Source organism: Diceros bicornis, chromosome 35 (assembly GCF_020826845.1).
Source record: "Diceros bicornis minor isolate mBicDic1 chromosome 35, mDicBic1.mat.cur, whole genome shotgun sequence".
In the NCBI taxonomy this organism is placed as follows: Eukaryota; Metazoa; Chordata; class Mammalia; order Perissodactyla; family Rhinocerotidae; genus Diceros; species Diceros bicornis.
Genome location: NC_080774.1, coordinates 5,691,252 through 5,716,772, shown reverse-complemented (window position 1 = coordinate 5,716,772; position 25,521 = coordinate 5,691,252). Strand labels below are relative to the sequence as shown.

The 25,521-nt window shown below is 55.1% G+C and overlaps 1 protein-coding gene across 6 annotated transcripts in view; it reads left to right on the top strand.

Moving 5' to 3' along the window:
- The window catches only part of AACS (acetoacetyl-CoA synthetase), a 66,886-nt gene extending 44,754 nt beyond the window's left edge, over positions 1 to 22,132 (top strand). For 2 of the 6 annotated variants that reach the window (XM_058531239.1, XM_058531240.1), the window contains exons 10-18: positions 74 to 198; positions 5,064 to 5,128; positions 5,262 to 5,384; positions 8,404 to 8,517; positions 10,400 to 10,525; positions 16,637 to 16,706; positions 17,235 to 17,293; positions 18,078 to 18,280; positions 20,851 to 22,132. In XM_058531239.1, coding sequence (XP_058387222.1) covers positions 74 to 198; positions 5,064 to 5,128; positions 5,262 to 5,384; positions 8,404 to 8,517; positions 10,400 to 10,525; positions 16,637 to 16,706; positions 17,235 to 17,293; positions 18,078 to 18,280; positions 20,851 to 20,988 — 1,023 coding nt within the window. In that variant the 3' untranslated portion in view covers positions 20,989 to 22,132. The remainder of the gene's footprint in view (positions 1 to 73; positions 199 to 5,063; positions 5,129 to 5,261; positions 5,385 to 8,403; positions 8,518 to 10,399; positions 10,526 to 16,636; positions 16,707 to 17,234; positions 17,294 to 18,077; positions 18,281 to 20,850) is intronic. The other 4 variants (XM_058531243.1, XM_058531241.1, XM_058531242.1 and 1 more) reach the window with 4 other exon arrangements.
- The last annotated feature ends 3,389 nt before the right edge of the window (positions 22,133 to 25,521 follow it).

Here is a 25,521-nt window from a genome sequence, read left to right as displayed (position 1 = left end):
CGAGAGGCTGAGTGACAGCTGACGGGAGCTGGCCCAGCGCTCGGCTGACACCTGCTCCTTCTGCCTCTTCTAGGTCGGCTGGATGATGTGGAACTGGATGGTGTCTGCTCTTGCCACGGGGGCGGCCCTGGTCTTGTACGACGGCTCCCCCCTGGTGCCGACGCCCAACGTGCTCTGGGACCTGGTGGACAGGATCGGGTAGGTTCCCAAGGCAAGCGCTCAGCCGCAGAGCTGCGCTGCCGTCCCCTGGTGTATGAGTCTGTGCCGTCTCTGGAATGCTTTGCTATTCTGGATGTCTCCCTCTCGGGGGTGCTGTGGGAGGTGTCAGAAATAGTTGAAGTTGTCAAGGAGGGGCAGGAAGGGGTGGGCGCCCCTGATAGGGACAAACCAAGGAGATGGGGACTCTTCCGTGTAGAGGAGGCCCCACCCACCCCGCCCCAGGGCCCGGAAGTGAGCTCTCAAACATTAGGGCTTCGGGAGCAGGAATGTGACCTTATTTCCATAACTCGAATCTAAGAACTTCCGGAGAGGCTCAGAGGAAGCTGAGGGCCAGTGAGAGTGCTGTTTCACCTGGGGCTCCTCCCCTCAAGGGTAAGACAGAGTGTGACAGGCCGAGTGTGCAGATCTGGCCCGGGGACATGTGGACAGACTCACGGATGGTCCGTGCAAAGTCTGTTACTGGGGCGTTCGCAGCCTGCCTTTCTCCTGAGCCCGACAGTGAGGAGGAGAGCCCTGCTTGTCACTAGCTGTGCCTCAGTGCTGGCCAGCTGCCTCCTGGAGTCTCCTCGAACCCATCACAAGTATGCACCAAGATGCTTTCCCAGTGCTGCAGAGGGCGTCTCTGCCTCCTGCAGTCCTGTCGACAGCCTGGTCCTTCGTTGGGTGGCAGGTGGGGTCCTAACGAGCAGAGGGAGAAGCCAGTTACAGTGGAGCGTCCACACCCCTCCTGGGGTGAGAGTTGTGACAGTGGGAAGGATGAAGGGCCCCATTTCTCCCCCATCCCCTCCTCCTTGGCGTTGTTAGAAACTGTCAGAAGACCCTGCTCATCACGCTCTCTTTGCTGATGAATTAATCATGACTGGTTGATGCATAACCCGTCTTGCCATTATGGTTCGTGGTCACTGTTGGCCTGATGATGGTGTTTCCAGGAAGGAGAAGACAGAAGCCAGCAGAGCTCCGGGGGCCCGCGGTCAGCCACGCTCAGAAACATGCTCATTACTTTAAGTTTGAATTTGTTCGCGGTGGGGAAACAGAAGAAACCACTAATGTTTTTAAATCCTTGGCCATTAACATTTTAGATATAACTTTGCCTGGCCTGGGTAATATTTAAATCCTGACATTTGGCTCACAATATTGGTGAGGAGGGTTATTTCCTAATGAGATTGTTTCCAGCGAAAGGTTAATGGGATCCCTGGGAACCTGGATGGCTTCCAGATCTTTACCCGTGTGTGTGTGTGTGTGTGTGTGTGTGTGTGTGTGTGTGAGTGAGAGACAAGAAGAGGAATGGAGAGGAAAATATACATCATTGGGGCTTAGAGCTAATGAAGGTGAAGGATGAAGGACCCCCCGGAAACCCAGTGTGTGAGTGTGTGTGCGTGTGTGTGTATGCATGGGTGAGAGTATGTGTGTACATGAGTATGTGTGCAGAGGTGTATGTGAAAATGTGTGATTATGTGGGGATGTGAGCAAGTGTGAGCATATGTGCATGTGAGGGAAAGTGAGTGAGTGTGTATGCATGTGCATGGTTGTAATGGGTATATGAGAGTGTGTGCACACGTGGGTGGTGAGCATGTTTGTGTATGAGTGCCTGCGTGTGATTGTGTGAGTATATGTGTGTACGTGCCTGTGTGAGTGTGTTCACAGCTTGTGCCCTGGGTCTGCATCTGCCTTCCATCGACTGGGTCGGCCTGTGCCCCGGACGCTGACTGAGACGTGGCCTTGGTGTCCGCAGGCCCCCTGCCCAGCCCTCCCCGGGCTGGGAGAGCTTACCTGCCGGCCTCAGCGAGGTGGTGCACCTTCGCAGCCTGGGCGGGGCCGGGTGAGGGTGCTTGGGAGGACCGCGGGCCTCCGTGTCTGCTCCGACCGCCAGCGGCAGTTACAGGAGTGGCTAGGTGGAGGGGAGGAAGCCTTCAGCTCAGCCTTGTTCACGTGCTGAAAACCAAGTAAATGTGGGCGCAGAAAACTCTACTGGTTTGTGGCAAGGGGAGCACTCCTCAGAACCGCAGGGCGGGCAGAGTCGGCCAGTGCTGTTTCAGTGCCTCCGACTTGCATAACAGTGTCGATAAATTTAGGAAGGAAATTTTCCTTGACTGTTACCATGTCGGCTCACAGACATATTAACAGGTTGGGTAACTGAGTGTCGGTTTTGGAGGCACGAACAAGAGTCTTTTAATTTTTTATTTATTTATTTATTTTCCCAAAGCCCCAGTAGATAGTTATGTCATAACTGCACATCCTTCTAGTTGCTGTATGTGGGACATGGCCTCAGCATGGCCGGAGAAGCGGTGCGTCGGTGTGCGCCCGGGATCCGAACCTGGGAAGCGAGCAGCGGAGCGTGCGCACTCAACCGCTAAGCCACAGGACTGGCCCCCAAGAGTCTTTTAAAAGACTAGTTTTCTGCTTCATTTGGGGCGTATTTCTGGGCTCTGGGAGTCTAGCCGGGGGAACATTCTGGTTGGGGTCAGGGCACAGGTCTGGGATCTTTTGTCCAGGGTTTCCTGGTAACTGGGCAAGCAATGAAGTCCCAAATTGCCCGTGTCCCGTCTCCTGGCGGGCGTACTGTAAGATGGTTCTCGATGGGGCATTGTGATGGGTGAGCAAGCTCATCTTTCAAGTGACCTTGTTGGCAACCATTTGCCGGTACCGTGTGCACACCCTCCACGTGTTTGGGTGTCTGCTCTGCGCCAAGCACCCTGCTGGGCCCTGAGCACACACAGCAGGACGGAGGTGGAGCAGGTGGCTGTCCCCATGGGGCTGGCTCCCAAATGGGGGAGGTAAGGAGAGGAGAAAGAGGGTGACTTCAGGCTGCAGTCGTGGACCTGGGGTCAGGAGGCCCCTCGGAGGTGACGGCGTTGGGGCGGGGGCCTGGACGTTTACGACTGGGGGACGTGTGTTCCAGGCAGAGGGCAGAGCAAGGGCCGGGGGCCCTGAGGGGGGCCCGAGATTGGTGTGTTGGGGAAGCTGGAAGGAGACCCTTGTGGCCCAAGTAGAAAGAGTCGTGGGCCGGGGAGGGAGGCCAGTAGAACCGGGTGGGGGGTGGGGGCAGATCCTCCAGGGTGTCCAGGCTGTGCGCAGGGTGGGTTTGTTCTGCATGAAATAGGATTCCTCTGGAACGTTGGAGGCAGGGGAGCTCCCCGATTTGGTCCTCAGCCTCGCTCCCACACGGAGAAGGAGTTGTGGGGCTGAGGGCAGGTGCAGGGAGACGGGTCTTAGGCTAATGAAGACCCCCAGGGGCGGACGGGTGGCCTCGGAGGAGCTGTCTATGCACGGCCCCTCGCAGGCGCTGGCGAGGGGCATGAGTCCCAACACAGAGCCGGGCAGCCGCCTCGTTCTCCCCGTGGTGGTCCCGATGGTACTGCCACGATCCACAGCCCGGGCGCCCACACAGGCTTCCACATGGCGGGAACTAAGTGTTTTTTTAAACCATCTTGTGCAAGCCCGGGAGGCAGATGGGGAGACCTTGCCAGTCCTTCAGACTCCGGCGGGGCCCAGGCCCGGGACCTTCTCGGTCTTTGTACGTTGTCAAGGTCAGGGTTACACGTGTGACTCAGGTGCTCTTGAGAACCTCGGAGAGCCCTCCATTTTGGGGAGAGGGCTGGGGGCGAGTAGAATAAAACCCACGTGTTATGTTGACGTGGTTGGTGATTGGAGGTCCTGCTGTCAGGGCCCAGCGTTCCACCATGAGAGGGAGACGGGCTCCCTGGTTTTCTGTTAAAATATAGATATTCCCTAGGGGCGACACCCTAATCCTCAGAGGTGATTTTGAATTAGTTAATCAGACTGTCTGAGTTTATGAACTATCCATGGGGGGGTGTGGTGGGAGGAGTGGGTACATTTCCTGCTTCCCACAACCTCCCCCTCTGGAAGCAGCCCTCTCTAGGGCACAGCGACCCGGGAGGTGCCAGAGGTTTTCCTGGCAGTAGGTGGTCCTGGTGAAGTGAAGAGGATAAGGGGGCAGGAGGTACAAAGGCAGTAGCTTTGGGGGGGCCCCACCCTGCTGTTGGCCGCTCCCAGCCCAGCAGGCCCCGAATCACTGAATGTCCTGTCTCTCTGCCTGTCAGCATCAGACAGCATGTGGCTGTCTCCCCAGAATGGATGAGGTCTCACTGCCCAGAGGGACGAGGAAGGCTCTTGATGTTATAGTCTCCTTTGGGCCCCACGAGAAAACGTTCGTTAGTTAGGAGAGTTTACACGTGAAGGGCTGCCTCGCTGGAAGAACAGCCAAGTAAGGAAATGGAATATTAACCAGCGCTTTCCCCTTGAAAACACGCTGATTTATACCCAACATAATGTGTTGTCCTCCGAGTGTGAACGTGGGGATCAAGGACTGTAGGTTCTGAGCGTTGGAAAAGAGATGAGCTGTGATTTTCTAAGTTTCGTAAAAATATGAGCTTGTTTAAGAAAAGGCGATGGGTTGAGAATTCCAAGTGTGGCACCTGTTCTAACGAAAGACCCTGGAAGATGAACATGTGAGGTTAGAATTGAGGGGTCCGATTTGGGGCCTCCTTAGGCTTCCCAGAGAAAATATGTGGTTGGGAAGACCATGGGTTTATGTGCAAACGGTTGTTTTAAATAGAACCAAATGTTAGAGGGGGCTGGGGCACTCTGCGCGTTGGAGTCGGTGTGCAGACCTGTCACTGCTGTCAGCTGTCACCGAGTAAACACAGGTGTTGGGACTCGCTTTCAACTAAACGTGAAGTATTAATTCAACCCAGAAAAATGATGTGTCTTGAATTTTGCAAACTTGTCAGAAACGAGTCACTAATTTTAGAAAGCTTTGGTGCATGGAATAAGCAAGAGCCTTGAAGAGCTTCTGGTGTGTTCTTTCCCTCCTGCACCCTTAGCATCACCATCCTTGGAACGGGTGCCAAGTGGCTGGCTGTGCTGGAAGAGAACGACGTGAAGCCAGGTGAGTGGGCCTCGCAGAGCCTGTTCCCCGCGTCCAGCCGGGCACGCAGATCCGCTGTGTTACCTGTTCCTGCGCGCGGGGCAGGCTCAGGGGGTCGGACGGAGTTCTCATCTCCCGTGATTCTCCGCCCTAGCGGAAACCCACAGTCTGCAGACGCTGCACACCATCCTGTCCACCGGCTCCCCGCTGAAAGCCCAGAGCTACGACTACGTCTACAGGTGCGTCAAGAGCAGAGTCCTCCTCGGCTCCATCTCAGGTACGGCGCCTCTCTGTCTGCCTGCGCTGTGGAGGGGGTTCTGGGTGAGTGAGAGGAAGTGGGGTCACGGCCAGGCTGGCCCCCTAGGTGTGCACACCCTCTGACCCAGCGAGTCCCCTGGCCTGAATTTATCCCACGTAAACAATCAGCGGGATGTGCAAATACATACCATTGATGTTCCTTGTTTGCGGGAGGTGTGTTTATTCAAGTTGTGTGAGCACTGAGTTAGCGAATACTGAACCGTTCCTCCCGGGGAGATATATATGAATACACACAGACACGTCACGTCGATTATCATCTTTAATCCTAAAAACAGCTCATCCTGGCAGATTCTGTTTTCTTTATTTTACAAAAGAGAAAATGGGGTTCGGAAGCGTTAAGTGACACAGCCTGAGGCTGCCCCACTACCTGGGTACAGAGGCCTGCAGGCCCCAGAGCCTGAGCGTCCTGCCCTGCCCCAGCCGTCTCCGTCCGCTGCTCTTCTCTGTGTGAGAGCTGAGACCAGAGGGCAGGGGCACTGCCTGGTTGGGCCCCAGCTGGGAACATGCCCGTCAGGTGGTTCGAGTTTTTCACCACTCTGCGCATGTCCTCCAGCTACTTGGACAGCGCTCAAGTGTTGATTTTGAGGTTACAAATAAATTTTATCAAGCAGCCAAATTCACAAATACAGAATCTGTAAATAGTAAAGATTGACTGTATATAATGACAATTATTGTGACATTGTTTATATTAGTTAAAAACTGGAAATCATCTGTATGCCTAGTAGAAGGGAATTAATTGAATAATTTATAGTGCATCCTTCATTTATGCAGCCATTAAAAGTGGCATGATGAAAGTATTTATTTAGACGGAAATGTATTTGTTGACATTGACAGATGGCCATGGATATGTTGAGTGAGGAAAGCAGATTGCAGAATTATAAAGGGTGGTCATTTTTGTAGATTGAAAAAAGGAATATAGGGGTGTATATCTATATACACACTCATATGGGTTTATATATATATATGGGTGTTAGGATTTCGAGTGACTTTCCAATTGGCTGCTGGTGTATCTACTCGACGGAATCCGTGACGCCTGGAAAGCAAGAGCAGTGTGTATGAGATGCTACTATTTGTACGACGAGATGTTGGTCTCTGTGTAGAGTCCCTCTGGCCACGGAGGGACCAGGTGTCAGGGAGACGCGGTTCACTCTATCCTCCTGAAACTTCTGAGTTTTGTTCTCCATGTCAGCCGGGGACTAGGGTGCTGGGAGAAAGCAGGAAGGACGGCGCATTTCGATTCTCTGCCTGAGGGAAGAAATAGACCCGTCTTAGAGTTGAGGCCAGAATTAAACCCTGCTGGTTGTTGGAAGCATCGAGTCATTTTGTGTGGATCTGGAGCCCCCTTGACCCCTAGTTCGTGTCCACAGAGTGTGATTAAGGAGAAAGCATGTTTTTAAATTAAGAAGATATCTTTCCAGGTATGCAGACAAGTATAAAGAGGAGCAGAGACTCCAGCGTTCAAACCGCTGAGTTTAGGAAAGGGACCTGTGTGTCTGTGCATGTCTGTGTGTGGTGTGCGTGTCTGTGTGTGGTGTGTGTGTGTGTGGTGTGTCTGTGTGTGGTGTGCGTCTGTGTCGATGTGTGTGTGTGTGGTGTGCGTGTCTGTGTGTGGTGTGTGTCTGTGTAGAGTGTGTGTCGGTGTGTGCACGTCTGTGTGTGTCTGTGTAGTGTTGTGTCTCTGTGTGGTGTGCGTCTGTGTGTGTGTATGTGTGCATCTGTGTAGTGTGTGTGTCTGTGTGTGTCTGTGTAGTGTGCATGTCTGTGTGTGGTGTGCATCTGTGTGTATCTGTGCGTGTCTGTGTATGTGTGCGTCTGTAGTGTGTGTGTGTCTGCGTGTCCGTATGTGTGCGTCTGTGTAGTGTGTATGTGTCTGCGTGTGTGTGCGTGTCTGTGTAGTGTGTGTGTGGTGTGCGTCTGTGTGTGCTGTGTGTGTCTGTGTGTGGTGTGCGTCTGTGTGTGGTGTGCGTGTCTGGTGTGCGTGTCTGTGGGTGGTGTGCGTGTCTGTGTGTGGTGTGCGTGTCTGTGTGTGTGCGCGTCTGTGTGTGGTGTGCGTGTCTGTGTGTGGTGTGCGTCTGTGTGTGGTGTGCCTGTCTGTGTGGTGTGCGTCTGTGTGTGGTGTGCGTGTCTGTGTGTGTGTGTGTCTGTGTGTGGTGTGCGTGTCTGTGTGTGTGTGCGTCTGTGTGTGCGTGTCTGTGTGGTGTGCGTGTCTGTGTGTGTGTGCGTGTCTGTGTGTGGTGTGCGTCTGTGTGTGGTGTGCGTGTCTGTGTGTGTGCGTGTCTGTGTGTGGTGTGCGTGTCTGTGTGGTGTGCGTGTCTGTGTGTGGTGTGTGAGTCTGTGCTTGTTACACCCCGCAGGGTGGTAACACAGGTCCCTACCCACCCAGGGGCTCGCGTGAGGGACAGTTTTTAGGCAGCGGTGGGTCTAGGCTGGGGGGTTAACACCACTTCCTCTCGGTGGACTCAGGGTCTGGCTCCCTCTCGACTCCTTCCTGAAGTAGGAATGTTTTCATCCAGTGCGTTCTGTCTTGCGTAGACTCACAGTCCGTGGAGCGTGGGCTTCCGCTTTTCCGACGATTGAGTGAGTGTGAACCGCAGCAGCGAGCCTCTGGCGGTGGCCGCTCTGCCGAGGCCCTGCCCGCAGAGGAGAGCTACCAGGGCAGCGTCCTCCCGTTTCCCGTGAAGCAGCGTCTTGAGTTCCAGCGTGACCGGAAGAGGCCGTTTATCTAGTCTCTCCTCCAGCAGGAAGGCTCGGTCAAACAGTAAATCACCCAGACACGGGGGGTTTGCTGCCGTTTCTAAACCGCCTCTCCCCTTTCTCCCTGCAGAGGAGCTCCTGCTGTCGGGGTCTGTGGTGTTTACTGGAGAAACAGCAGTCGGCGTCTGCCCTTGGGGCCTGTCTCTGTTGTTGCTCCCTGGCAGAAGCACGAGCGGTCTGTCTCAGTCTTCTGAACCTTGAATCTCCTTTGCTGTGGCCTGCAGGTGGCACGGACATCATCTCCTGCTTCATGGGGCAGAACTCCTCTATCCCTGTGTACAGAGGGGAGATCCAGGCCCGGAACCTGGGCATGGCCGTGGAGGCGTGGAGCGAGGAAGGTGATGGCTTCACTCACGTCCTTCTCTCTGTGCCTGGTGTGAGGGTAACTTGGAAGTGCTCGGCTGCGTAATGTGGGTGCTGGTTCTCCAAAGCCGCCCTGTCTGAGGGGGGTGGCCCCTCTCGCTTGCAGGCTGATGTCCCTCTGGCCTGGTTAACACGCGCTGGCTCCCCAGCCCCCTTCAGCCTGCCCACCTGAGAAGTGGGTGTTAGGCTGGAGCACAAATGCAGAGCTGTGCTCGGGAACGGCAGGCGGGCAGTCATTCCCCCAGCATCCGGGAAGTCGTTCCCCTAGCATCCGAGCGTTGGAGATGCTGCGGAGGCAGGCCGCTCCCTCGCTAGCCTGGTGCCCTGGCCTTGACGAGGACCCAGACGGGGAGCTGGGGGTTGGCCTCTGTCTTGGTCTCAGGACAAGCTTTTGCTTCGTAGCCTCTAGCGGCCACTGTCTATAAATCAGCAAAGCCGGTGTGTGTCCCCAGCACCAAACAGGGCCTGGCGTGTGGTGTGTGCACTGTGCAAGTTCATGGACTTAAACTGTTTGCACTGTAGCCACTGTTATTTTAACCTGACGGAGGGGATGGGGAGGTTATGCCCCCCCCGAGGAAGAGGGAAAGACCACAGCAGTGGGGGCCATGCCGTGTTAGGGGCCGGAAACTTGGGGAGAGCAGAAAGGGTCTCTCCCGCCTCCAGTTCATGACACTGTTGCCAGCGACCTTTCTGAAAATCAGTTCTTGGTTTGAGAAGAGGGTGTCTCCCTTTTGCCACCCAGAGTGATCTGCTCATAAAAGGTCTCTGCTCATTTGTCTGTGTTCTTCCCGGCTGGGTGAACCATCTCTCTTGGGCCTGGCCACTGCTGCATTCTGTGGCCTGCTCAGGAGGGAGCGGCTCCCGGCAGAGAGAGCCAGACGAGGGCTGTCTCTCCAGCTTGCAGATGCACGTCAAATCATCTGTCCGTCTTCTGTCTCAAGGGTGTCGTGGGATGAAATGAGCTAGCGAGGTGAAAGAAATCTGAAAAGTCAGGAGCCTCCACAGACTTCTCTAATACAAACCCTACCATGCTCTGCCCGTGGAAGGTGCCAGATAAACAGGCACCAGCCGGCTGACCGCTTCTGCGAGCCGAGTCGTCAGAAGGGATGTCCTCCTATCCTCTCTCGTTGGCCTCTGCGGCTGAGCTGTGCACAGGGCTAGAAACGGGCCACCCTGGAGGGAGCAAGTGTGACTCGGGAAAACTCCTTCAGCAAACCATCTGGGGACAGTGAGTGAGGGTGGGGACGTGTAGGTGCCCGGGGATCTGGGAATCCTGCCCCGGGGAGGAGTACTGCAGATACGAACAAGGTGGCCTGTACAAGAAGGTTCCCAGCAGCAGGGGTCGTAATAGGAAACACGATCGGGAATGACACAAGCCTACGTCTCAGGGAGGATAAAGTGCTGTGGTCCCCACGGAGAGTTACGGGCAGCGAGGGTGAGTGACGAGGTGCTGTATGGTTGTGAGCGAGTCACCGGCTGCGACGCTGCGAGAGCAGAGCACGACGCTGGACAGCTGCAGGGTGGCACCATGTGTGCGGAGCTCAGACACACGCAGAGAGACGTGTGTTCAGAGATGCGTGTAGACTTGGTGGAAGTGTTACCGTGCCTGGGAACGAGAAAACATTACGGTCAAGAGAGGGGTTTGGGGGAGGGCGTCAGAGGAAGGTCATTGGGGAGGAATCAGCTTGGCTTTCATGGCGCAGATGTGCTGGGCAGTGGTGTGGATCAGCTCTGCACTGTGTGTGTGTCCGAAATACTGCATAATAAGTAAGAGCTTGAAAAAGAGAGAGAGCGAGCGAGCCGGGGTGTGTGGCTGTGGTGTGTGCTCTGTTAATTTTTTAATTCCTCCCCAACCAGGAAAGGCTGTGTGGGGAGAGAGCGGAGAGCTGGTGTGCACCAAGCCGCTTCCCTGCCAGCCCACGCACTTCTGGAACGACGAGAACGGGAGCAAGTACAGGAAGGCCTATTTCTCCAAGTTCCCAGGTAGGTGGGGGTGCAGGCAGAGCCGCCCAGGCTGGCCCTGGGCTGGGCCTCCTGCGTGCAGTTCAAGATGCTCCCCCACCCCCTCCGGAGCCTGGGAAGCTGCTCACGGCTCGTTCCGCCGATGGGTGATGATGAATTTTTGAGCAGTATCTTGTCATTTCAGCTTGAAGCCGTCACGTGGCACTGTAATCTGGGTTTAGTGTAATCCTAACCACCCCGTGCCCAGAGCCCTTGGCCCCAAGCCCTGCTGTCCGGCGCTGCACGAGCCGCGGGTGTGTGGAGGGAGGGCGGAGGGCCCACCGTGTCTGCCTGTTGAGAGAGGAATGGCGTGTGCACGTGGTGTCTGGCCGGGTCTCCTCCTTTCTGTCCCCCACACCATCACCCGGTCCTCGCGGAGAGGTTGGGGGAGGAGCACTTGTGCGGTGGGGTGGTTTACAGCCGGGCCTGTCGCTTGCACGCACACGGACACCCTCGCGCCTCCTCTTCTGAGGGGCGCCATGCTCCGGGGCGGGCATGTTGTTGATTTAGAGCTCTGACTCCTGCCTCCCTCTTACCTTATTGCATAAGCAACCCCGAGTTACTGCTGCTGTATAATTCATAGCGTAGTGAGCCTTCTGTTCCGGAGTTACTTATATGAGGTACTTGCTTTCTGTGGTCTCTGGAAGGCAATCAGACGTTCCATAAACCACGTGTGGAGCATCAGAAAGCAGCAGGTGACCCTCGGTGCTGGAGTTGATCACGGATCTCTCCGTTTCTCTGCTCGGCCTCGTGTGTTTGCGCATCCTGTGTAAAAGCCTGTGTACTTGGCATAGCCCCCCCCATATGGGCGTTGCAGGAGCACCCCCAGATGTGGCTCGGCCTCCACTGGATAGATACCTGCACGCCTTGGATCCTGCCATTGTGCAGCTGTCCAGACAGACTGAGGCAGGACAGAGAGAGCACATAGAGAGAAATGTTCCTCAGATGACCCTGCAGAAGAGGGCAGGGGCTCCTGTCTTAGGAAGGGAGGCCAAAAGGATTAGAACCTCAGCTTGAGGGTCTGTGTGAGAAATGACATCTCTTCATCTTCTGCCACACTGTCTGTGAAAACCATCTTTTCTGTCACTTTTTGTTATGTATACAAGAGTTCACGTGATATTGTCTTTCAGGACTAATTTCAGGATAAGTCTTTCATTGTTTTGAAGCTCTGATATTTCTTAGAGAAGACAAATACTTTTATATTTGACCTGTTAAATATAAATGTGACCTGTTATATTTCCATTTTTGCCTTGGCTACCAGGAAACTCAGAGCTGAAATCATTGCTTTGTTGTAGGAGTCCTCTTACTTCCAGTGCAGGGTTTCTGATTTTTCTTTAAATAATCCCGTCATGTAGTCAGTTTTACGGGTAGCTTCCTCGAGTTCTTCCTGGGAGTTATGAATAAGTGTGGAAAGACAGAGGCAGATGAGACAACAGGATCTGAAGTTGTTGGTCATGGACAGGGTGACGCAGGTTGAACTTAGACTGTTTCTCCAAGCTCCAGCACTGAGAGATTTTGGGACTGAGTAGGAAATGGGTTGATGATAAAAGAAAACAAAAAAGCCAGGTCTGTCTTTCTGCAGTGGGCAGTCACTTACAGACATCATTACCCTGAAAAATTAGGCTGGGTGACAATGTCAACAGGCAATGATATCCAAGAAATTAGGTGAAAAACAAGAGTTCAGAACAGAGGGCATAGTGTCCTTTTTGTGTAAATTTTAGAAAGGAAATAGATGTGTGTGAGTTTGTGAATAAACGCACAATAAAGGGTTATCTGAGCGGTGGGATTTGGAACCATTTTGATTTTCTTTATGACTTTTCATTATTTTAAAAACATGAAAAAACGTAAAAAGAATTTAAAAGCAGATGTAAGAAAGATTTAGATCATTCTGATTCTTCAAAGCAGTGATTTTAGCTCTGAGTTTCCTGGCAGCCAAGGCAAAAAGGGAAATATAATAAGTACAGATGGTTGCAGATGACAAATTCCGAACAAGAGACCAGGCCTGCCCAGGAGCTGTCAGGGTTTTGAGCCTGATGACATGGAGGCAGCCAAAGCTTCCCTCGGCCCTCGTCAGCGAAAGAGGTCGAAGTGGAAGGTGGCCCGAGTCGTAACTCCTGGGGTCATAGGCCCTTCAGTAAGAGAAGCGTGTGTGTGTTGATTCGTGTTTGTAAATAATGGTCCGTTTATGGACGTGGAAAGCTGTGGCATCATCTTTTTTAACGTACAAAAACGCACGCTCACTGTAAGAAGAGCTCAGGCAGTCGGCCTCCAGGAATTAGAGATGAGAGAAAGGCTGAGCCGGCCCGTTTGTCCCACGTGTCTGTTCACCGTCCGTCACTGAAATGAGAGAGCAGGACCAGCAGGGAAGCAAAGCCGTTGGCTCGGGAAACAGTTTGACCTGCAGGTGGGGGGCTTGGAAACCTGGAAGGAGACCCTCCGTTTCTTTGACGTGACAGCCTGGCACCAAGCCCCCAGCCCTGTGGCGTCATCCTCTCAGCTGTGTTCTGCAGGGGACCGAGGCATCTCATTTCATGTTCACAGACGAACGTGTCTTCAGGGTGGGTCTGCCTCTTCCTCTTTCTCGGCATTCCCAGGCCCTCAGTGACGATCAGACTCGCGGGAGACCCAACTCCACACAAACCAGACTGTGTGGATCCTGGCATGCACGTTCCGCGACGAAGAGGCTTCCTGGGCGGCGGGCGGGCTGGGCTCTGCTGCTGTGTCTGCAGCTCCCCGCCTCCTGGGACTCCGTTTATGAACCCGCTTTTCTGAGTGGCATCGTGATGTGCTTCTGCAAAAACCTGCCATGCCGTTTGCAAGCCTAGGAATGATGTTTCTTCCTGTTTGTGTAGGTGAATCTTTTAAAAGTCCAGTTGGAAAGAAAAGCTTTCATTCCTTTGCCTGGGAGGAGGGAGGAAGGTCCTGGGGCCTGCAGTCCTCTTGTGCGTCAGGATACATGAGTTTATGAGTCCTTTGTTCTCAAACTGCCTCCCGAGGACCCTGCTCCCTGCAGACAGGCGTCCTGGCTTCCTCTCCACAGAGCCTCAGTCGTGGCCACGGCAGCGCCTGCGTCAGGACGCTGACCTTGAGGGACCGGGGATCAGCGGACTACCTTGTCGGGGGAGGGGCAGCGCCTCGTGAGTGGAGAGCCCACTGGGCGAGCACTTCAAGTCGGGAGGTGTCTCAAGAATTGGGAAGGAAGAGATGCTCTCAGTGAAGACGGGGGAGCAGTTGTATTTAGTATTTTCCCTTTCCGGAAAGGAAAGTGTGCAGTGTTACTGCACAAATGGGGTTCTCCTACCTGGTGGGCATAAAAAAAGCCAATTATTACGGCATCAGCTTTGGGACAAGAAATGTAGCTTTATTTTGCGAGATTGATCTCCAAGGAGACGGGCCTGTGCTCTCAGATCTATCTCCCCAATCCAGAGCTTGGGGCACAATTTATGAGATGAAGGGCAGGGCTCATGGAAGTGTGGAGATGTTACCACACAGAATTGGAGTTCTCTTGCCCAATGTACATAAACAAGCCAATTAATTACGGCATCAGCTTTTGGGAAAAGAAATCAGCTTTATTCTGCGAGATCAGTCTGCAGGGAGACAGGGTATGTGCCGTCAGATCTGTCTCCTCGATTCAGGATTTGGGGTGAAATTTAAGAGGTTAGGGAGAACAGGCTGGCACGCGGAAACGCAGCACAGGTTTTCATTCGTGCGCTTCAAGCATTTATGGTAGAGTTCTCAACATTTGTGGTGAGGTGGAGAGGGATTTTAACACGGGATCTTCCTGAATGAGGGAGCCCTCGCTGCTGATGAGAGTCCGACTTTCAAGTTCTGGTCACGTCCTGGTCCTTGGGATCTGTGGGGAAGAGAGTCTTTGGTTCCGCAGTCATCTCAGGTCACGGTTTCTTCTGCGTGTGCTCTGGCTACGTGACTTGGCACATTTTCTGAAAGGCAATTCTTTTTTTTTTTTTTAATTTTTTGTTTATTGCAGTAATATTGGTTTATAACATAAAAATTTCAGGTGTACATCATTATACTTCTATTTCTGCATAGATTACATCATGTTCACCACCCAAATACTAATTACAACCCATCACCACACACATGTGCCGAATTATCCCTTTCGCCCTCCTCCCTCCCCACCCCCCTCTGGTAACCACCAATCCAATCTCTGTCTCTATGTGTTTGCTTATTGTTGTTATTATCTACTACTTAATGAAGGAAATCATACGGTATTTGACCTTCTCCCTCTGACTTATTTCACTTTGCATTATACCCTCAATGTCCATCCATGTTGTCACAAATGGCTGGATTTCATTGTTTCTTATGGCTGAATAGTATTCCATTGTGTATATATACCACATCTTCTTTATCCATTCGTCCCTCGATGGGCACTTAGGTTGCTTCCAAGTCTTGGCTATTGTGAATAATGCTGCAATGAACACAGGGGTGCATGTACCTTTACAAATTGGTGTTTTCAAGTTCTTTGGATAAATACCCAGCAGTGGAATAGCTGGATCATATGGTAGTTCTATCGTTGGTTTTTTGAGGAATCTCCATACTGTTTTCCATAGAGGCTGCACCAGTTTGCACTCCCACCAGCAGTGTATGAGAGTTCCCTTCTCTCCACATCCTCTCCAACACATATTGTTTTCTGTCTTGTTAATTATAGCCAATCTGACGGGTGTGAGGTGATATCTCATTGTAGTTTTGATTTGCATTTCCCTGATAGTTAATGATTTTGAACATCTTTTCATGTGTCTGTTGGCCATCTGTATATCTTCTTTGGAGAAATGTCTGTTCAGGTCTTTTGCCCGTTTTTAAATTGGGTTGGTAGTTTCTTTGTTGTTGAGATGCATGAGTTCTTTATATATTTTGGAGATGAACCCCTTATCAGATGTATGGTTTGCAAATATCTTCTCCCAATTGTTAGGTTGTCTTTTCGTTTTGTTGATGGTTTCCCTTGCTGTGCAGAATGAAAGGCAATTCTTACTCACTGTTGATAAGATGGGGTCATTGAACTGGTCCTGGGGGCCTGCGGTTACAGCAGGGACTTGGGGGCTCATTTCAGGAGGCCAGGCTGCTGTGGCCCGTGACTTCCAGGTCACTGTAGAGCCAGCGGAGACGTGCTCTTGATTGTTCAGGCTCAGTTGGCCCCGTTTGTGTGGTGACCGAGGCCACTGCATTTGCAGTGGGAAGAGCCTCTCACCTGGAATTGCTCCCCTGACGGTTCCCTCGTGGGCGTGGCTTCTCTTTACTGTCCGATGTGGGCTGAGGGTGTGTCCGAAGCCAGGGGTTTGATCCCTTGGGTGTATTTGCTTTGCTGTGCCCCAGAACGAGGGCCTCTGCTGCACACGGCTGGCCCAGGACCCAGCCACACACTCTGGCCGTGTGGGGGTGGCTCGGTGTGGCTTGGTGTTGGTGTCACTGTCACCTCTGAGTCTTCCCCCTCCCCCCGTGTGCCCTGGGTTTCACCTGCTAGTTAGCTCTCTGTTCAGAGAGCTCTCTGTCCCCGTGGCTGGTGCTGAAGTTCAGGCTTGCATTACTGGGACTGTCGCTGTAGCCTCCTGCCTGGTTGTGCTGCTTGTTTATTCCATTCCAAGATTGGCCCCACCCCCTCCAGACCAGCTCCCTCAGCCGCCCCAGACCACCCTCTTCCTAAGACATGGCCTGTATTTCCCACCCTCCATTCAGAGGGCCCTCCCCAGAGCCCCCATGGACCTCCCCCAGGGCCCGGTCTTCACATCCTCACAGCTGGGGTTGGTCTCACCCCCATGAATTCCCAAGGCCCTTGTCAGCGCCTGCAGGAGTGGCATTTCTCAGATGCTGGTGTGAGTCAAAGCTGGGTGTACGGCGGCCACCGCTAGCAAGTGTGCTTCTTGGGGGCACAAACTGTCTGGTTCACTTCTACCCCCGCCCCTGGGCCCCCAGCCCCTTTATCATACCTGTGTCTGGGCCTCGGCTGTGTCCGCTGACGAGAGTTATGTGCTGAGTTGACGAGCCCCCTGTTGCTGTCGTGCCTGCCGCGGTGTCTGTCCAGCCACCGGTCAGGGCCCCTTCTCCTCGGGGTGACTGGGCGCCTCTGTTTCCCTGCAGGGGTCTGGGCGCACGGCGACTACTGCAGGATCAACCCCAAGACCGGGGGCATCGTCATGCTGGGCCGGAGGTGAGGGGTCTGCGGAGCCGGCTTCCCTTTCTGAGGCATCTGGGGAGGGGGAGGGGAAATGCTTACTGTGTCCTGGGCCCCTCTGCTCGGTCTGCAGTGGGGGCCCTTCCCGTGTCAGAGTCCTGAGGGCCGAGTCTGGCCTGATCCACATTCTCTGCCCCAGAGTGGGGGGTTGGGGGCGTTGGGGTAGGAGGCCCGTAGCAAAGGTGCGGCGTATATCCATGCACAGTGATGACGGCCCTTCCGGGACAGGGGGTGTGTGGGTGTCAGGGTGCACACCACCCCTGGGAGTGGGGCACACGTGTACAGGGTGGGAGGGGCAGTGAGTTGACAGATGCTTCCACGCAGAGGGGACTCTCTGGATGTCTGGCTGAGTTTAGAGAGAGACAGAGGGGTGGCTAGTTGGGATAAGGAGCCTTCCTGACTGGCATGGTAGTGTCACGTGGAAAGGGGGTGACTGCCCCCCGGGCCCCCTCTGCGACATGCTCACTCAGGAGCTGCTGTGTGTTCACTACCTCATCTCTCCAGTGACGGCACCCTCAACCCCAACGGAGTGCGCTTCGGCAGCTCGGAGATCTATAACATTGGTATGCATTTCCCTTTCTCCCTGATTATTCTCAAGTCAGCTGGGAAGGAGGGAGCCCCAGGGTCTGCTTCCCAAAGGTCCCACCTTTTGGGATAACTCTGGCCCATTTGCCTCCACGTGTGAGAAGAGACATGATAAGCATGTCCTTCTTCCCAGAACGTACCTCATCCACATTGCTTGTAGCTCAGAAAACCTCAGAACGGGGCTCTTAAGGTCACATGGCCTATCCCCGTTCTATTACGTTTCATCGTCATGGTGAGCTCTGTCAGGTTGGTTGACTGTGTCTACTCTTTATGGCTGAAGAAGGAGAAGCACAGAGAGGTTGCGTGATTGGTGAAGATCACACAGCACCATTCAGGACACCAGATCAAGACAGTGGGGCTCACGGCTGCATAGTATAGTCACCTGTGGGGCTTCAAAATCCCTCACCAGGGCCCTGAAATCAGCCTCCCTGGGAGGTGGCCCCATACAGATGTCGGAGTCCCAAAGTCGTGTCGAGGCTGTGCGGCCAGGGTGGTGATTCCAGCCTTTGTTCTTCCCCACAGTGGAGTCCCCACCACGGGCACTTGCTTCCTTTCTGTTTTTAAATTAATTTGTGACTAAGTACGTAAGGCCCGTGTGTGCTCCCCGTCAGCTCCACCTCGGCAAGCTCTGCCTCCCCAGGGTGGGGCTCCTCCCGGGAGGGCTGGGAGGACACACGGGCGGTCCCCCCAGCCCGGTGGCCCGAGAGGCGTCGCTGGGCGAGGCGGGACAGCGCGAGAGTGGCCCCTGCCCTGTGCCCGCAGTGGAAGCCTTCGAGGAGGTGCTGGACAGCCTGTGTGTCCCGCAGTACAGCAAGGACGGGGAGGAGAGGGTGCTGCTCTTCGTGAGGATGGCCGCCGGCCACGCCTTCCTGCCCGGCCTGGTGAAGAGCATCCGCGACGCCATCCGCGTCGGCCTGTCTGCCCGGCACGTGCCCAGCCTCGTCCTGGAGACCAAGGGCATCCCGGTACGGCCGCCGAGGGGCTCTGTCGCCTGCCCCCGGGCAGCAGCGACCCGAGCGCCGTCGTCCCCCGAGAGCCCGCACACCGGGGACCCTCCTCTGGAAGCTGGCTCCTGCTCTGTGTCGAGTTTGTCCGCCTTGCCTGGCAACCCCGTCCTTCCTTTTCTCCGCCACTTCTGTTTTTCACGCTTCCTAAATTGCATTCAAGGCAACTTCTGCTCAACACCGGTGCTCAGAGGGTAGGCAGGCCCCGCCTGCACGTCCAAGCGGCTTTTCCCCAATGTGGTTTCAGTGGTTCTCAAAATTATTAATGAGAAAATTAATTTTCACTTTTTAAAGAGCCGCTGGGGTGCTGTTGCTCTCGCCTTTTAATTTTGAGTTCTGCCTGCGGAAAGAGGATTTGAATCTGTTTAGAGGCCGTCTCCAGAAAGCTGCTCCCCCGAGAGCTTCGTGTAGGTTCTGGTGGGGGAGGAGGTTCGCCCGGATGGACCACAGCTTTAACTTGCAACATGGACGCCTCTGTCTGCCAAGAGGAGAGACTGCCGTGTGCGTGAGCACACGCGTGTGCACACAGCAGTCTGCACACACAGACACGCAGCAGGCTGCGTCTCAAGGCTGCAGAGTGGCCGCTCAGGAGGAGGAGAGGAGCAGATACTAACGGGGCAACAGGGAGCCAAGTTCTGATGTCGCCCCAAGCAGACGGGGCTGTGAGGGGCAGTAGAGATGGGGTCTGCTAGGAAAGGCAGCTTCCTGGGAGATCCAGAAAGATGCAATGCCCTTGACTTTGAACCCCCCTGAGCAGACAGAGCCGTGCTGCCCCGATCACGGTCGGCTTACACGGTGACAGGTCTTCATGCGGGCACGGAGCCTTTCACACATCATTTCCTTTGCTCTCTGCTCCGTGTCCCCTCCTCAGAGGCTCTCCCCGAGTGTCCTGTTCACGACCATGTCCCCTTGCCCCTGTCTTGACCCCCACTCCGCTGTCCTCTCTTGGTAGTTCCCCTCTGGGCCAGGGTGGGTTCTTGTTTACGGGCCGGGTCTTTTCTGTCTGGAGGGCAGGGACCCTGTTGGTTCACGCCCGTCTCCCCAGAGTGCAGCCTTCTGCTAGCAAACAGCAGGCACTCAGACGTGTCGCACGTGAGCGAATGAGTGGTGTGTGGAGCTGGCCCTCCTGGCTTCCTGGGGAGGAGGGATGAGCTGGGCTCTTTCTTGTCTGCTCTACAGATGAGCAAACCCAGAGAAGGTGAGCGGTCCTGCCCAGGGAGGTGAGGATTGGTGGCCAGAATAAAGCCCCTGGGACTTGGGGCTGGTCACGGCCGAGGGGCGCAGGCTCGGGGCGTTTGAGGGTGGCCAGCCTGGCCGGGCGTCAGGCAACCCCGACTGCCCTGATCCTAGCAGATCTCTGTCCCCGGTCACAGTTAGGTCCCCTGGCCCATCCTGACAGGACGCAGCGTGACTTTTATCTCTTGGGGGGCCCGGGGCAGGAGCCCAGGGAGTATATCCTCCATCCCCCCCGCCCTCCTCACCAGAGGAAACTGGCAGGATTTCTTATAAGACGATGCCTGGTTTATTTTGTCAGCTAATGGAAGATACACATTTCTAGTTCCCGTGAGTGTTCTTGGAGCTTTTGTGTAAAGCTAAGCAGCACAGAGAGCACGTGAGACGCTTGCATTTCAAGGCGAGAGGGCTGATGACACGAAGTGACAGGCAGTCCCTGGGAAGCCAGTGTGTAGATCCTTAATTGGTTCACACGTTGACTGGGTTTTTCAAATGAATGAATTTTAATTACATCTCAGGTAAAAAATAAAAAAGGCAGTGCCAGCAAGGGGAGAGATCAGGGCACTGGCAGCTTTATTAAAGGGCTCTGTTGTTCTGGAAGCTTCCTAGCCCCTAAAGACACTAACGCTGCTGCCAGAATCCATTGGGACTAAAGATGAAACACACATGCTACAAATTTTAGAGGCAGCCTGAACACTGGGGAAGAGTTGGACTACGAGAAGCAGCAGTGGGCCATCCCACTTGCGAGTGGGTCTGAGGAGAGATTTTGTGGAGTTTTGATGAGGTCCCTGGACGAGCCTCAGATTCTGTTCGCAGATGGGTGATGGAGTCGTAGGAAGCCAGCTCCCTCCTGAGACAATAGTGATAGTTGGTCTTTATAACACAGTAAAGTGTAATAAGATAAATATAGATCGTGAAATAGAACCAGTGTAAATAGTAAACGAGAGCAGCGAGGCACTGCAAGGGCTGTGAGTGTGTCACCTCGTCGAACCTGCCCCCAGCCTCTGGGCAGATGTGTCAGCCCCGTTCACAGCCAGGAGGCAGGCTCTCGGGAAGGGACTTGCCCACAGTCACCTGGTGCAGTGGCACACGTCACCTCTGCCCACCTGCATTGAAAGCCCCTCCGTCTGGGGCCTGTGTGGCCGCAGGGTCGCCGCGGGGCTGAGAGGCACGCGCTCAGTGCTCCGGGATGACACTGGTCTTTTGGGTTGGCATGTGCCGGGTGTCAGAGCTGAGGGATTTTTCCCCTTCAGGTTTAAATGCTGTTTTTGTTGGTTTTCTCTGCTCTTCCCCGGCAGTATACCCTCAATGGCAAGAAAGTGGAGGTGGCCGTGAAGCAGATCATCGCTGGAAAAGCCGTGGAGCACCGCGGGGCCTTCTCAAACCCCGAGACCCTGGACTTGTACCGGAACATCCCTGAGCTGCAGGACTTCTGAGCCGCCCGGCCTGCGGTCTCTCGGCCACACGCGTCTGGACTGTGACTTGTATGTTCAAGAATTGCTTAGAAACCCCCGCTTTTCTGACGGGGGATTCGCACCCCGTGTCTGTAGCTGAGGAAGAACCGTCTCTCTGTTCCCAGCTCCGTCTGGTGGGTGCCTGAGGCTCCACACGCTGGAGCGGGGTCCTGACCTTCAGAGGCCGAGAGGGAGCAGCCGGGCTGCGTGTGGCAGTGCTTTAGTTTGTATGTCTTTGCACACGTGCTCCCACGTGCACTCCCAGAGGAGCCGGGGTCGTGTGTGCACACACGGTCACGCCGACGCCCTGTCGACTACAGGGTTGACCAGCATTCTGGCGACAGCACACCCCTGAGGGGCGGCCTTGCCTTCCGCCTCGTACTTATGGTTCCCCTTCGCTCTGTCAAGGCGCAAATCTATTTCTTCCCTGTGCATTGGTCCCCAGGCTCTGGCCGTGTCCCTCAGGGCCCGTCGTCCCTCAGGGCCCGTCCATCTGCTGTTGCACGTTGACTGTGACCAGGCCAGTCCCCGTGCGACTTGACAGCACCTTCTTTCAGCCGATGGCTAGCACTCGGCGGCCACAGCTCTCGCGTTGTCGGTGTGTGATGGATAGAATACATGCGGTTCCTGGTGGAACTGTGTGTCACCCCCCAACCAAACGGCGCTTCCCAGCGCACAGAAAGTTCCCTCTGGAGAACGAGTGGGTTTCAAGCTTTAATAGGATCTCTTTATTTTGTGGACATTGAATGGTTTAAAAATTTTTTTACTGTTACTTAAGTGCGGGGTGTGTGGGTGTTTGAAGAACCGGACGTCCACCCTGGGGGGTGGTGTCGCCTTCGGGGGTCTGGTGACCCCCAGCAGCGGGTCACTGTGGGTCCTGTGGAGACTGAGCTGCCCCCTCCTCCCGAGGGCTCCTGGGGCCCTCACGTGGAAATCGTGTGGACAGTGCTTGTAAATTGAGTCGCAGGGTTGACAGCCGGGTGGTCTGTATGTAAAAAAGTGCAGCATGTTAACAGACTCCTGTAATCCTAGTGTTCATTTTTGTATTTTTTTAAACTGAGCACAACGAAATACTTTTCTGAATCCTTTTTCCTCTGGATTATAAAAGTATGGTGGAAAAGTGCAATGAGGAGTTTGATGCAGTAAGCGTGTGCACACCCACACGTGCGCGGTCTGCCGCGTGTTCTCTCTGCAGGAGGGCACTGGGTCCCGGGGTGAAGCAGCTGTTGCTGATGCGCTGGCCGGAGGCCGTGCCCGGGGGACCTTTGTCCAGCTGGTGGGCGCCTTGCCCGGGCCCCAGGTACTGTGCATCGGTCCCTGGTGACCAGATGGCCAGCGAGGACTTCTTGGTGTGCAGCCCCACGCAGAGGAGGGGAATGTCCTCGTGCTGGGCACCCCCGGGCTCAGAGCCGGCCGGACTTCTGCACTGCAGGTCTTGTCGTTGCAGGAGTCCTGTGTCACTTGGATTGTGTCTGGCTGCATGTTGCAGAATCCAGGCTCCGCACAGCGGGGCTGCTCTCTCTCCCGTCACAGGAGCTGGGAGGCAGGCCGTTTCCCTGGGGTTGATACAGTGACTGCGCAGTGAGCGGCGTCCAGCCCCTCTGTTGTCCGTGCTCTGCCAGCATCAGTGTGTGGCTGCCCCACCTCCAGCCTCCGTCTGTGTTCCAGGCAGGAGGAAGGGAAGTGATGGGGGCTGGTGAGAGGCAGAAGGCCCACCCCTCCTGAGTCCCCTTTTTATCACCAAAACAGTGGCCTTTCTGGAAGCCCACCACGTGCACATCTGCTTATGCTCAGGGGATAGAATTGGGCCACACGGCCATCCCTGGCTGCAAGGGAGTCTGGAGAACTGTGCATTTTTAAACAGAATCTATTACGTTTTTGTAGTAGTTTCTGGTTGCTGCTGTAATAAACACCACAAACTCCGTGGCTTAGAACAACACAAGTTTATGATAGCTCTGGAGGTCAGAAGTCTGACGCGGGTCTCCCTGGGCTGAAGTCAAGGTGTCGGCAGGCCGTGGTCCTTCTGGAGGCTCCTTGCCTTTTCCAGCTTCTAGAGGCGCCCACGTCCCTTGGGTGGTGGCTCATTCCTCCATCCTCGAAGCCTGCACTGCCTGGCACTCCCGCCTCCCTCTGCACATATGAGGACCCTGTGATGACATTGGCCCCCCACGAATAGTGCAGGGTAATGCCCCCATTTCAGCGTCTGCTGACTGGCAGTCTTAATTCCATCTGTGGCCTTAAATCCCCCTTGCCACGTAACGGAACATTTTCACAGGTGCCGGGGATTGGGATGTGGGCATCCTCGGGGGCCGTTATTCTGCCTCCCTCACTCTGCAAACACGCGGGGGTCCTGCTGGTGAGGAGGAAGCGGGGAGGGGTCCTCAGGAAGCTGTGAGCCCTGAGCTGGAAGAAGGAGCATTCGGGACCCCTGGTTGTGGACTGCCCCAGGCTGGGCTCGTCCTCCCCGTGTGACCGGCCTGCCAGCCTCCCTCCTGTGCCTCAGGTGAGGCCCGGGACCCCAAGCCGTCTCCTCTGGCCGGGTGCTTGGAACTCACCTCACACTGACCGCACCTGAGGAGTCATCAAGGCTCAATCGCCATGCCCTTAGTTCCTGCAGGGCGGCCCAGGCTGGCCGGGCCCACACGTCCTTACGAATAAGCCGCGCTGCACAACTTCATTAACAGAGACAGATGGTCTGGAACAACAGCCCCAGACCCCGCGGCGCCGGCCCCCCCGTGCTGTGCCTTGGCCCGAGCGTCACTTCAGAAGCCACCACCTGCCAGCCAGCTGTCTTCCTCCTCTCGGTGGCTGCCGCGGGCTGCACCACGCCTGTCATCTTCCTGCCAGCCCCTCTGCTTCCCCGCCCTGCATGTGCCCCCAGCAGCTTCAGGAAGCACAGGGATCTCGCTGTGGGCTGCGGCCCGGCTGGGGCTGCCAGGATTCCGGCTCCTGCTCGTCTCCCGCAGCCCGCAGGCCTTCAAGCGCTGTTCCTCCTCGGGGCCTGCCTTCCCACCTCCAGGAACTTGCTCAAGGCTGGAGGCTCCTTCCCACTTGCACCGTGCCCACCCTCACCTCCTCGCCTGTGCGGACTCTCCTCGGGCCTGGAGCACCGTGTCAGGTCACTTGATCCTCGTCCCCCTCCGTCTGTGCTGGGCTCCTCTGCACTGGCTTCCCATCTCCCCACTCTCGCTGCGGGTCCCTGCCTGCTGGCCCCGTCCCTGCATGCTGGGCCCTGGAGGACCCCAGATGTGCTCACTCACCTGCATCCCGAGCCTCGAGCAGAGGCCTGAACCCACCAAGGCTGGGGACAGGCGTCTCCGTGACCTGCTAACCCACCTGTCGCTGTGGGTGGGGGTGGACAAGAGAGACCGTTCCCCCAGAGCTTCAAATGCCCACGATGAGGGCGTCACGGGGAATAAACCTTCTTCGAGGGCCCAGCCACATCCCCCAACCCTGGGCTCCAGCCTTCAGAGGGAAGGTCGCGCACACATTTACGGAGGATAAGTTGTAGTCAATAGGGTACAGGCTAGGCTGCTGTGATGAGCACCCCCAAATCTGGCTCAGTCGGGAAGTTTTTTTCCTGTAACAGCCCAGACATAAATAGGTGGACTGGGGGGTGGGTGGCTTGGCTTTGCAAGGTCGCCCAAGGACCCAGGTTTCTCCCATCTGGTTGCTGCGCCATCCCTGGTGTGTGGCGGTCTCGTCCATGTGGCCACTGCTGGCTCACCGCATTCACCCCGCAGCCCCATCCCTTCTGCATACGTCCCATCAGCCATAGCTTTGTCACAACCGCACTCAGCTGCAGAGACGCTGGGTAGGGTGCTCCCTGGCTGGTCCTCCCTCGCTGAGTCCTGCTGACCTGTCGCTGGAGAGTCGACCTGGGCGGAGGGCGTGTATGCAAGGGCAATGTTTGTTTGCATCTGCGTCTCTACCTTTTGACGGTAAACTGTAAGGTTTGTGAGACAAACTTGCTGGTTTTTATAACATTTTGGCCGTGTGTGTGTATGTGCACGTGTGTGAGTGCTTGTTTGTGTGTGAACGTTCATATATGTCTGTGCATGTGTATATGTGGGTAAAGATGTGTATTTGTGTATATGCTTATATTCACATTGTGAATGTGGGTGTGCGTGTGAAGGTGTGTGTACGTGTGAACATGCATATATTTGTGAATGTGTGTGCATGTGCGTGTGTAAGGGTGTGTATTTGTGTGTGGATGTGTGTGAACGTGCATATATGTGTGAATGTGTGCATGTGTGTGCACGCCCACTGAGACTGCACACCTGTCCAAACCCAGAGGAGCAGAGCAGTGGACCCGTCGGACGTTGTTTCTGTTTTCAGCCCAGGGTAGTGACCAAGCCCAGCGCCCACCCTGGGGCGGCCAGCAGTGCTGTTCCCTGTGCTCACGTTGCCCCGCCCCCTCGTAGCTGCTCACAGCTACACGGCCTCAGCCCAGGCCCCGAAGAGTTTCCTGTTTGGGGACAACTTTGTGTCCCAATCAATGGCTTTTCCAGGGTG